Genomic DNA, 12,911 nt, shown 5'->3' on the forward strand with positions numbered 1-12,911 from the left:
TCCATATATTGGGAACACTTGGCATCTGCGCACTTTCTTCTATTTCATGCCATGTTTCTCTGGTCCCATGCACTGAATGCAGATTCAGTATGGAGGAGAAAAATTCTCCAGCTGCTATGTTGGGACTGCCAAGCACTAAAACCATCAGATGATCCATCATTGTTTCCTACTTAAAGTTGTCCCCTAGAGAAGAGTCTGGGTGCTGGCACTTCTTGCTATGTACTAGAAGCAGAGAATACAAGCAAACTGGGATACTTCAAGGGTTCTGCATAATTCCATTAAGAGTTAGGAGAGGAGAAGAATTCTATTACTATCAGATATTTCAGTAAATACAACTTTTTTTTTTGCTTAATTTTTAGTCAGAAAGGTAGTGGAAATAGAAGAAGAATGAAAAAGAGAGCTTGTTGTGATGACAGTGTATATTTCAGTTCTGGGATAAAGTTGAGGTACATAAATAACAGAATTAGAGAGAGTGACAAAACAATTGTCTTGCCATAAATATTCCATATAACTAAGCATTTAATTTCATCTTTTGTTACATACATTCACATTTTCTGTATATCCCAAAACTAAAATGGAAGCTCCTTGCAAGAAAAACTGTACTTTACTTTAGCATAATAAATACTTTCATCTGATAGTTATAGAAAACTATTTGAGAATAAAAGTATATGAAACCTAAAAGCTCCGATGAGTAAAAACAAAACATTGGGAGATTTATTGTTAGGCTATCAATTTGTTGTAGATACAGCCCTTCTAGAAGTAAGTATATTCCTGATATGCCATTAAACAGGCAAAATTGGTATGAATGTTATAGCCACGATACTGAAACTGTATTATATGAAAATAAACCAAAGTATGTTCACAGAAATATTTATTGTCATTTATTGTCAGAATGATTAGCATTTAACAAAATTTACATGTTTTTTAAAAATTAGCATAAAAGTATAAGGTAGAATCCAAGGTTTGGGTAACTTTTTCTATAAGGATCCATACACAAATATTTTAGGTGCAGATCATTCCTGGTCTCTGCCATGATTAGACAACTCTGTCACTGTATGCAAAATCAGCCACAGAGACTATATAAATGAATGAGTATAACTGTGTTCCAATAAAATTTTATTTAAAAAAAAATGGGCTATGGACCATTTACAAAAATATGACTATGGGGTAACAATTTGCCAATCCCTTAAGTAGATTATATATTACTAGAAATACTATTAAATGGGAAAAGAAAAGATAATTTACTAATTTTATAGGATAAAAAACGGTTTGTCACATTTCCAAGCTCTTTATTGATTCCTTAAAAAACAAAAGAAAACAACACTTAAATTGCACATGAATCTTACCTGGTTAGGTATCCTCAACGGGGGCCTTGGACCTCCAGGGTACCGAGGTGACATAAAAGGCTATTGAAATGAAACAAATGAAAACAAAACAAAACAAAAAAACAGCACAATGTAAAATACAGATCTGAAAAATTATGAACTACTTTTTAAAAAATTTATAACTATTCAAGTCAAGTGACCTCCCTATATGGCTACTTTCAGTAAAATAAATGTTCTTAAAAATTATTATACTATTATTTATTTTGTATAATACGTAGGGAAAGATTAAAGATGACTAAAATAACTATGGGAAATTTTAAAAATTGTCTATTATGATTAAGATAGTGCTATCTAAATGGCAAACAATAAGATTAAGAAATTTAGTCATTCTTAGTAAAGACTTCAGGAGAAGGTTCACTGGCTGCAACATTATACACATTAGGTTCCAACTGTATACTTTTGACTGAATTGCTCAGTCAACTATAGATTTTTTTTTTTCATATTATGAGCCTAGTGAATAATGAACTATATACTTTTAATAAAAATTGTCTTATATTAAAACTCAGCTCAATTTTTTTTTTTATACACTTAAGAATTAGAGGTTCTTAGGATGTGTTAAAATTATCAGTCCTGAAATTGTCTGAAAAATATCCTAAAGTTATCATTTTAGTGATTGTTGAAAGGTTGGGGAGGAAGAGAATATTTTACTCAGAGTTGGGCACCAAATATTTAGATTCTAAAATTATTCAAAATTCAATTTTATACTATTTTCTTCTTGAGCCAATAGAAAGATTACAATAAAATTTCATTCAATTATATCTGAATATTCAATTTACTGAAATATAAGATTATGCCTTATATATAATATAAACAAAGCTTCAACTCTAAAGGGTTGAATATTATTAGGTAAAATATTCAGAGTGGATTAGTATAAGTGAAGAATCAATTTAACATACAGCACATGAGCAAAGGCTGAAAGAAGTAAAACCTATAAAACTTTACAGAATCAAATTCTACATTAACAATATTTTTCTACAAACATTTTTAGAAATTAGGCCTGGAGCTCATGGCTACACATACTTTATAAGTTTTTTCTACAGTAACTTTTTGAGGCTCTGACAAACCAACAAGAGGAAATTCAGTAAATTAAGCAAGCAATTTTGGTTTTCTTGCCCACTGTATTCATTTCCTATGGACAGAAAGAGTGGATTACTCAGGTAATTTTGCCACCTTCAGCTAATAAAACCTAAGTGGGTTTTCCAATTTTAATAAAGTTGATTTAAAAAATGTTTAGTTCTCACATTTGATCAAAGTTTTAAAAAATGATTTCTGAAACTCTAAATCAGGTTATTTAACTACATACACTAACAACTGAAATTTATCCCAATATTCACACTCCCTCTGTTATTGTTCCTTTCCTTTCTACGTATCTCATTTATTTGTGAAATTGACTTTTAAATTATGAAATCACTTTTAAAAAGAAATAATTAAATATTTTGTCATTGGTTTTGGGAATTGTTGCCTTTCTTTCACAATATGATATTTTATCACATTCATTTATCCAAAGAAGGATATTAATTTTTGAAAATATGGAGAAATAAAAATAGGTTTCTAATCATTTGTTTTATTTATAATAAAACCAATTTGAAATGCAATATAGGGAAGGGATAGAAGTTAAAATATTACTAAATACCAAATGCAGAGATAAATACTGAGAAATGCCCTTCTTGAAATGGAGCATTTGAGATATGCATTTACAACTGCAAGTAAAAAAATGTTACAGGTAAATTTAATGGGATATTTAAAAGAGAAAATTTTTGTTTTAATCTATAGCACTGTGAATTAATATATTTTAATGGGCTGTCTGTACCTTCCTACCTTACTGTGAGCACCTTTAAGGGAGGGGCTGTGCATGTGGTAGTTGGGAACATGCAGGCCACTCCCAACAATAAATTTGGGATTCTCTTTTGAGCAAATTTACTTCCTCTTATATGTTCTCTTCCAAAAGTATAAAACTAGGTTTTTGGCAAAAAACAAAAATGAATAACTGAAAACCACTTACAAACTCTAACTATATCTATACAATTAAAGTGTAAAAATTACGAAACCTTATTAATTTAGATGAAAATGTATCACTTTTCTTTAAATATACAGAATGCTATGGTTAAATCATTTTAATAAAAAAATAGTGCTGCTATAACATTAACTCTTAATATTCAATGATTGATCCTGACCTTAAATTATATAGATAACCACCGAAGTCCTCAACCGCCTAGTTCATTCATTTGTATAGACACAATATACAAACTTTTGTAATGAAACCCCAAAGAGTTTCCATCTTAGCCACCAAAAATATTCTGCACTAATATCTTTACTTCATAATTCAGGTGCCAATTTGCTTTCAAATATAATTCAAGGTATTTTTTAAAATTTTAAATTATTTTATGATGAAAGTACCAATCTATGCAAGAGAATATATACTCATAATATAGATTTATTGACAGTTATACTGCATTAGCAACCTGGGAAGAACAAGTTCTCCAGGGTCCTTGGCTATCAAAGGACTATGTTTATATTTGAGTCAAAGATTTTTAAAAAATAATTTGGGCATCAAAATACTTGCATGAAGGAGTCATAATGGCAGATCAATATTTTAACTGGAAGAAGCCTTCATCTACTACGCTGTTTATAATGTATGTGGAAAGGATGTTTGTATGGGAGTTGAGCTCCTGGATTTTGGTTTTTGCACTATCACTTATTAATTTCCTGAGCTAGTAACTTTTCAGATTTAATTTTCTAAAGTTACTTTTAAAGTTAAAAAGTAAAAACTTATGATTCTGTTGTAATCATTTTCAGCATTACCTTTAAGCATACATATTCGTATACTGCAGATAGCTATAGATATGTTTGAAGTGTGTGTGGGGTGGGGAAGGTGCAGTAATCTTCCTAAGGCACAAACCATCTTCACCAAGGAGCTAGAGAAAATTATTTCTATGTACTCCAGAAAAAAAGGAAAGCACAGTTGAAGAAATCCTCTACCAAACAAAGATGCCCTTTGTTCAGATTAAAGGTCAATCAGGAAAATAAAAAGCTGCATTTATTAATTAGATGATATGCTATAGATTCTTCCATTCAGTGAATACTAAACACCTATAAAGGCACTGTTCTAAGTGGTTGGTTATGTAAAGGAACAAAAGCAGATGAAGATTCCTGCCCTGTGCACAGGATATTTCAAGATTCACAGTCTTGTAAAAGATTAGACCATTTCCTAGAAAAGTTGTTCTCTACATCAGTCCACCAATCTGGAACAAATAGAATGTTCTTGTCACCAAACAGCAAGTATCAAGGAAAACTCAAAGAAAATAATATTTCAATCTGGTGCTTTTACTCAGAAGTCATATTATATCATCCCATTTGAAAGAACATGTAGTGCCAAGAATGACTGAAAATTGGGCTTTGCTTTTTAGGAAGTTTTCCAAATTTAGGCAAAAGTCACAGTGTAAGGTTCTTTGTTTTTTAAGATAAATTGAGTTGCATGGTTAGTACACTGACTATATTTACAGATATAAATTCTCAATTCTACATGTTTTAGTTATCTACATAGAATAAATGGCATAATCCAAAGCAGAAACTATAAACATACATACAAAGCCAGGAAATCAATAAATATTTGGTGACTAAATGAAAGGAAAAAAAACCAAAAAACAAAAACGCTAATAGAAATATAAATCAAATGTCTGGCTCCTTTCTCCAAGTAGACTTTTCGAGAAAAGATGATACCATTTAGAACCATACTTTATTTCAGAATTAACTTCATTAAATTTTAAAGGATTATTATTTTCCATCCTATCAGGAATTATTCATAGAATTTTCAACTTCTTTCCTAAGAGAGATATTTTCCTTTATTCCTTGCCCTTTTTGCATATGGAACATAATATTTTCCCTCTTCTTATTTGATCTTTCATAATCACATAGTGTTTTATCTCAATTCTCTAAGAATAAAAAGGAATCAGCTCTTTCCCTTCCCTTAAACGAGTTGAAGGTAAATTGCTCAGTCCATTTCTTTCCTTCTCTGAAGGGCCCAGGCCTCTTAATGGAATTATTTTATAAATAATTTATTAGTATTGAAATTACAGGTAAGATGAACCAATCATGATTGTATTTCTTTTAAGATATATGTGATAAAACTGTACGTCTTCACTGACACAGTGTTGTTATTTTCTAAGAACATATAAATATGATTCAAAATATTTGCTTTTCCTTGAGATTCCCGTGTACCTTTCTCTACTAAGTAAAATTCAATTAATCCCAAGAGCCAGTTTAAATGCCACTTATGCTTTAAAAGAATCCCTGTAGGCGCCTTCCTCTCTCCTCCCCTAGCACTTTGTTCATTATCTCAGAGGATTTAACACACTCAGTGAAAGGAAATGTGTGTTTGTATTACTGGAATGAGAACTTCAGGAGGACAGGGCTTATGTGATATTTATCTTTGGATCCTCCAAGTCTAGTACACGAACTGGCATATATTAGATACAATAGAATTTGCTGATCTATTTGCATTAATAACTTAAATATGATCAAAGGTGACATGAATTTTGGGATTTGATGGAAAAATGTGGAGGAAAAGGCAAAACACTTCCACTGTACTACAGTGTATTTTTCTAGAATGGAAAACCTACTTGTAGATGATTAGATTGTTGATATCAATGAAGGAAAATTATGCTATGCATAAACTATGGAAACATTTTGTCATGTGGGTAGCTTTGATCATTTAGAATTTAATAGTTTAAGCCAAATGATGAAATCATATCCAGAGGATAAAACTTTAGGAGAAAAAAGAATTATGCCCCCTTGTTAAGAAAACATTTTAATCCATTTTTGCAAAATAACTAAACATTAATTTTGTTGACTATTACCTTGTGTTTTTTTCATTGCAACTTTTTTCATTAAGTATTCCAAGTTTACAAAGGATTAAATGAAATTGAATATATTTTCAAGCATTTTGTATCTATCTTTAAGCTTCTCTAGCTTCTGTGAGGAAGAGATGTACCTGATAAACTTGATTTGTGCCGATTATACCTTTCCCATTTGCTTCTGACTATGAGATCATAATTTAAATTATAATTGGTAATATCCTTCTCCAGGATAGTAGCCCTTAACTTAGTATCTGAGGCTCTCCACAACTGCATTTCTAAACAACTCCTATTTTTTCCACTACTATTATGCAGTATGTTTTTATGCTACAGACAAATGACTGCTCACCATTTCCCCCAATTATCAATTCTCCTCAGCTTTCTGTTCCTGAGATCAAATTAACAGTTTCTTTTTGCTATAGTGTCCTTCCTTTCATTTCTAGAGGTTCTTTTATACCTCTCTTCAAATGACACTTTCCACATTTTGCCTTTTCTGGTAGTTATATAAAGCCACACTTTATTATTGGAATATAAGCTCCTTATGCCAAGGGTTTACACGTTTTTGAATTTTCAATAGCCCCTAGCGTAGTGCCTTGCAGAAGGTATATGCTCCATAAATGATGTTGGATATATGAGTCATAGAATAATTCTTAAATTTAAAAAGCCCTAATTTATTACAAGTTGCAGAGAGTAAAATCCTAAATATAATTCCTTACTAAAATAAAAAAATGCCACCCAGTAAAGAAAATGCTATTAATTACCTAAAATTCCTCAAAGTAGTTCTACTATTCTTACCACTAGACCCCTTTCTAAATCTGATGATAATTTTAAAACAATTTGAAAAGAAGAAATCAAACACAGAAAGATATAGAAAATATATGTTTCTGGTTGCTGAGAAAAAAAGATATAAATTGAATAAGAACTTCCGTAAGATAATGAGTGTCTGAAATAGTATTCTAGTTTGTTTTTCAGTCCCAATTCCGTAACTTAGGAAGTTCACATGCCATAATAAGCTTCTACATGCATGTATCAATGAAAAACCCTTCAATAATGTTTCTAGATTTTAAACAGGTGTATTCATCTAATCAGTGTTTTTCCTAAATCTTTTCTCTCTTCAAAGCACTGAAGAGGATGTTTTAGCTGAGATAACATAAAATTATATTCTAATTCATACCCAAACCCAATTAAAATGAAAGAAAAAAAGACAATTATTCATTGATTTCATTGGGAGTGTAATACAAATATAAATGTTTTAATTCCAAGAACAACATAAAGTTTTTTTTTCATGTTTGTGACATGACTGAAGTCCCAAATAATTCAACTGATTTCAGTTTTGTTTTTCTTAAACTTTTTTGGAGACTGAAAAAAAGTCATTTATCTAAAACCATATTTTAAAAGTTATATTTTGATAGTATGTTATTTCTACCAGCTACTTGGGGTAGAAAAAGAATGACAAAGAAGAAATTAAGAGAAACAGTTAAGTTTAACTTACATGCCTATTTTGGTGGTACTGGCTAAAATATACATAAAAACTCTCTAGTTTAGTTTTGAAATTTGAAGAAATCACCAGAAGGCAATTTAATCTTAAAATTAAAAAATAAAAATTTTAAATGTGTTTTGTGAAAGCTAAAGCATGTTTAAGGTAGTCTTAAAAAGCTGATCAGAAAATATATTTGAGCTGTCCTAAAAATAACTGAGACTTTGAGAATTTAAGAATTCCTTCTTTGAAAGTGAGGTTAAAACATTACCATTCACTGCATTCACTGAAAATGCCTTTTAAAATCTCAAATAATTAAAGAGAAATGGACCTTTACATTTTAAAATGCTTTAATCATGAGGAAGTCTCAAAAACATCCCTTGTGTTTTGATATGAAGTAAATCCATTTTAGAGGAAAGGACCACAAAACCAAATCAGAATAAGAAAATGCTTAATATTTTGATAGATTAAAAATAAAGTTGGTATTTCCTGGAATACTTAAAATTGTTAATAGTAATGTATAAATCACCTTATAACTTAATTTAAATATTTCAACTGGGCTTAAAAAAACCATTAAATCTTAGTCTTGAAGTATAAATTGATAAATAAGGAAATTTAAAAATCACTAAAAAGTTGAAAGGTTTCTTTAAAATGCTCATCATGTAAACATTTTCTATACATCATAGTTTTATTTTATGACACAAGTTAGAGTAAATCAATGATGAAGAGAATAATAACACTGACTTCAATGGAAATTTAGAGTAGTTTATACTTCAGAAAACAAAAGTCTGAGGTATGTTCTAAAACATACAATTATAGAAGTTTTACATAATTAAAAATTTTCTGGTTTTTGGAGGACAAAATTATTCATATGAAATTTACTTCTAATTTTTAAAATATAACATTTTAAGTAAAGGAAATATATACTTACTAAGTGTAAGAAAATATGAACTTATAAAACAATTTAGTGAGTGACTATTGACTTTAAGACTGACTTCATCCAGGGCATGCATATAGAGTATACAGATATGTTCGGATGTTCATTGGGTATTGACATAGTGGGTAGAGTTTTACATGACCACGGAGGAAGTGCTGAGTTCCTTTCTTGGGGAGCTGTGTTGCATTCTTCAACAGAACAGCAACAACCCTCCAAGTACAAGGGCAAAGACCAGTGAAGAAGGATGGTCCAATGACAGGCCTTTGATACTTATGACTATGCTTATGAATCTGTGTGTCTGAAATTTCAACTAGGCCTAGAACTGCAGGGCCTAAGAGTTATCTCCTGAGAGTCTCCATGTTGCTCAAATGTGGCTACTGTTTAAACCAAACTCAGCATATAAATGCATTATCTTCCCCCCAGTGTGGTACATGACTCCTAGGGATGAGCCTCCCTGGCACCAAGGATTACTACTAAGCACCAGCTGGTGATGCACCTAGAAAAAGACCTTGAATAAAAGGGGGAAATGGTAAAGACAAATGAGTTTATATGGCAAAGAGACTTCAAAATGAGTCCAAAGGTCATCAGAGGTGTCATGCTTATGCACATCTCATCAGGATCTTAGAGACAGCCCAAGTAGATACATCCCAGGTAACCCTGAGGGCTATGGAGACACCCAGGTCCTGAAGTCATGGAAGATGGCTCTAGGGTTCAGTGCCTTGCCAGTGGGCCCTACTTTGGAATTTGTGCTCATGAATGTGATGGAGTTGGACCCAGATGTGACTTCTCTCATGCCTCTTCTGCCACTTTTACTGAACCTGTGGTTTGTGCTGGGGTTGGTGTATGCTCAGGAGACTTGAATCTCTGGACTGTCTATGTGCCAGCTGGGCCCTGAGCCTCAGCAGAGTTGCAACACCTACTCTCCAATTTGTTGGACTTACCCAGGTCAGGTAAAAAGGAGGTGAGGATGGTCAACCACCACACCAAGGAACCCAGAGAATCTATAACTGCAAGGAGGAGAATCTCATCCACCAGCTATATGGGATCTAAGCCCCCACTCAATTTAGAGGTGGAGTGGGCATCGCCATCCCAGGGTCCTCAGGATGGAGGAATAAAATATGGATTAGAGTAGATCTATTGGTATTCTACTATAGAAGTATTGTGACTATAGCAATGGAAGAAATTATATCATTGATGTGGAGACAGTGGCCACAGGAGTTGCTGAAGGCAGGGAGAGGGAAAAAGAGGTGTAATATGGGGGCATTTTTGGGACTTGGAGTTGTCCTGAATAATACTGCAGGGACAGATGCAGGACATTATATATCCTGCCATAAACCAGTGAATGAACTGGGAGAGAGTGTAAACTACAATGTAAACTATAATCCATGCTGTGTAGCAGTGCTCCAAAATGTATTTGTCAAATGCAATGAATATACCTCACTAATGTAAGAAGTTGTTGATGTGGGAGGAGTAGGTGGTGTGGGGAGAGGGGTATACGGGAACCTCTTATATTTTTTAATGTAACATTTTATGTGATCTATGTATCATTAAAACAAAAAGATAATAAAAAAAGCAAAAAAAAAAAAAACACAAAACCACACAAAAAACTGACTTCACTTCAGAAAATGACTTTTTCACAAAGTTACCCACTTGAATGTTTACAAGTTCTGTAATGAACTTTTAAAATATAGTCTGTCAACCTTCTCATTTTACTCTCAAGAATACCAAAGACCGAATCTCTTATCTGCCATTAACCTTTAGAATACACTGTTACAGAAATGCCTTTAAAGGCAGGTACACTTAATTCAATCTCAGGACCATGTGATCATAAATAAATTGCATGATTTGCTCCTTCTTCACCGGCCCCCAGCAATTTTGTGACCATTCACTTAATGGAGAATTCTTTACCCTTGCTACCACTCAGTCATGAAAAATAAATTTAATAAATGTACCTCTCTTTCCCAGAACATTTTTGGTAGAGTTTTGATAAGAATATATGTAGTCTTCAAGTGCATTTAATTGTGCTTTTAAGCCAAATGCCAACAGTGAATGGTATAAGATGGGTAAAGGGAATGGTGGTTAAAAGATGTGGTATTAGAAGAGTTCATCATATAATAAAATTCTTATTTTCTATGTGATAACTTATGATGAGGTTTGTGAGGAAGGGAAGGAAGCAGCTAGCACACTCTAAGACAGCTAGAATGTACCACTCACGCATTCCACAAATACTTGTTAGGTTTGATAAGTGGCTCATTAACTGACTAACTGAATAAGGCTGATGGAAAAGCTAGCAAGAGATGTCAGAGTTTCGTTCTCTTACATATAATTGTATCTGACCAATGCATTTGTCTTATTAAAACTAGGTAGCATTTACTGATATTGTGAACAGTAAACTACAATACTGGGATAGTGCATCTGGTTGTCTAGTGAGAAAATGCTTATAAAATATGCTTAGTGGGGAAAATCTGGCTTGTTTAATAGGATAAGTTATATCTTCCAGAAGAGTAAGAATAAGAGTAGGTAAAGAACAAAGAGTCGGGGACACCAAGAAGATACTGAGTGTAATTAATATTTCCATCCTCAACATATAAGAGAACTTAAAATTTACATGACTAATAAGGCCTTTTATTCTTTCCTATTACTTTCAAGTTTTCTTTTACTATTCCTGGGGTGTCAGGTTTTAAAATAAATAATTCCTAGGCAATTTTACAAGTACCAGTATTTAGTAACCATTATTTGGTATAAAAAGATGTCAGGTTAATGCATTTAAGATTTGGCAATGTAAGCACAGTAACTTTATTGATGTTTTACTGAAGCATAGACCAGCCAGGAGAACTCCTATAGTCCATATAGCACCTTATATCTCAGTGTGGGTCTCATATACTCCTATGTTTAGACATGGGACCCTAATCTTTTTGGATTGAAATATACTTGAAAATCTATAATCCTCAAGTCTCAAAAACAACATGTTTTAGCTTACATATTTTCTTTCCATTAACAAAAGGCTAGGCATTGACTAAGAACATTAAACTCATTATTCTGCTTTCTTAATGTCTTTAGCACATAACCATTTTTAGTCCAAAAACCTATAAGAAAATAGTTATGTGCTAAAAAATAATTTGCTTCCATCAATATTTAGGCAAAACCACAAAACACAATGGAAATATGGCCTAAAAAATAAAGGGATATCTTCAGTAATTATGTTAACTACATACAGATCAAATATCTACCTCACTCAGTCTTCTGCAGGTATGACTTTAGACACTTTTAATCTTTGTTCTGTTATTTTCAATGTAGTGTTTTAAGCAGACACAAGGAAAAAGAAAGAATTCTGTGACATAAAAGTCTTCGATGGGAAAAAACCCCTCTCAAACATGATTTTAGAAAATAGTAAATATGGCTGGATGTAATTATTTATTCATAACCCTGGAAAAATAATAAAAATATATTCATTATAAGATTTAGCCCAATGCATAAACATTCTTTTTAAAAATTAAATAATACTATCTACTCATTCTTTCCATTTTTTAGGTAACTCAATTCCCTTTACTGTACATGATTTTCTATATATAGATTACTATATTTTGTGATTTCATATTTTAATTAGAAGTAAATCTATTCTTACTTAAAGGTGTAAACTTTCTTGAAGTTATGTGCTATCAATAGTAAAAAAATATTCAGAACATTATTTTGAAAGATTATTAGAATGCTGTGACTTAATTATTTCATTTTAGCTGTCACATGGTAGTAATGTACATGTATTTTTATTTTGAAAATTCCATGAGGTGCTTCGTAAGTTTCCTGAAGAGAAGTAATGAAGCATAAATTACGAATCAAATGAATTTCATCAAAGTTACTTTACAATTCATGTATCTTAATTTGTTTAGTTTCTTTTCTATTTTTCATGAACATCTCCATCAGACATTACTGACACTCCAGTGGATGAAGCACTCTTGATTAACACATTTTAATTCTAACTAGTACTAAATTAATTTAGCTCACAAAATGACATACTTTTGCTGGCATATTCTGCTGATAAGCATAAATATGTAGTTTATCTTCTATACATCTCAGATATTCTATCATCATCAACACTTAATTAAAGTAACTCACAAAAAATAATTGTAAAGTAATAACAAATCCCGTTTCGGGGATGTTATCTTGTGAAACTAACACAATACATCACAGAGTTATAAGCAAGTGATTCTTTTGGTACGGATTTAATATGAGCATCAAAATTGGTCATTCATATTATAGCC

The 12,911-nt window shown here is 31.8% G+C and overlaps 1 protein-coding gene across 10 annotated transcripts in view; it reads right to left on the reverse strand.

Annotated features, from left to right (window-relative positions):
- SSBP2 (single stranded DNA binding protein 2) overlaps nt 1-12,911 on the reverse strand; it is a 350,060-nt gene that overhangs the window by 77,422 nt on the left and 259,727 nt on the right. For all 10 annotated transcript variants that reach the window (XR_011646098.1, XR_011646097.1, XM_004455906.5 and 7 more), the window contains one exon: nt 1,347-1,406. Coding sequence is in view for 8 of the 10 variants with exons in the window: in XM_004455906.5 (XP_004455963.1) it covers nt 1,347-1,406 (60 nt within the window). In the remaining 2 variants the exon portion in view is untranslated. The remainder of the gene's footprint in view (nt 1-1,346; nt 1,407-12,911) is intronic.

Source organism: Dasypus novemcinctus, chromosome 2 (assembly GCF_030445035.2).
Source record: "Dasypus novemcinctus isolate mDasNov1 chromosome 2, mDasNov1.1.hap2, whole genome shotgun sequence".
In the NCBI taxonomy this organism is placed as follows: Eukaryota; Metazoa; Chordata; class Mammalia; order Cingulata; family Dasypodidae; genus Dasypus; species Dasypus novemcinctus.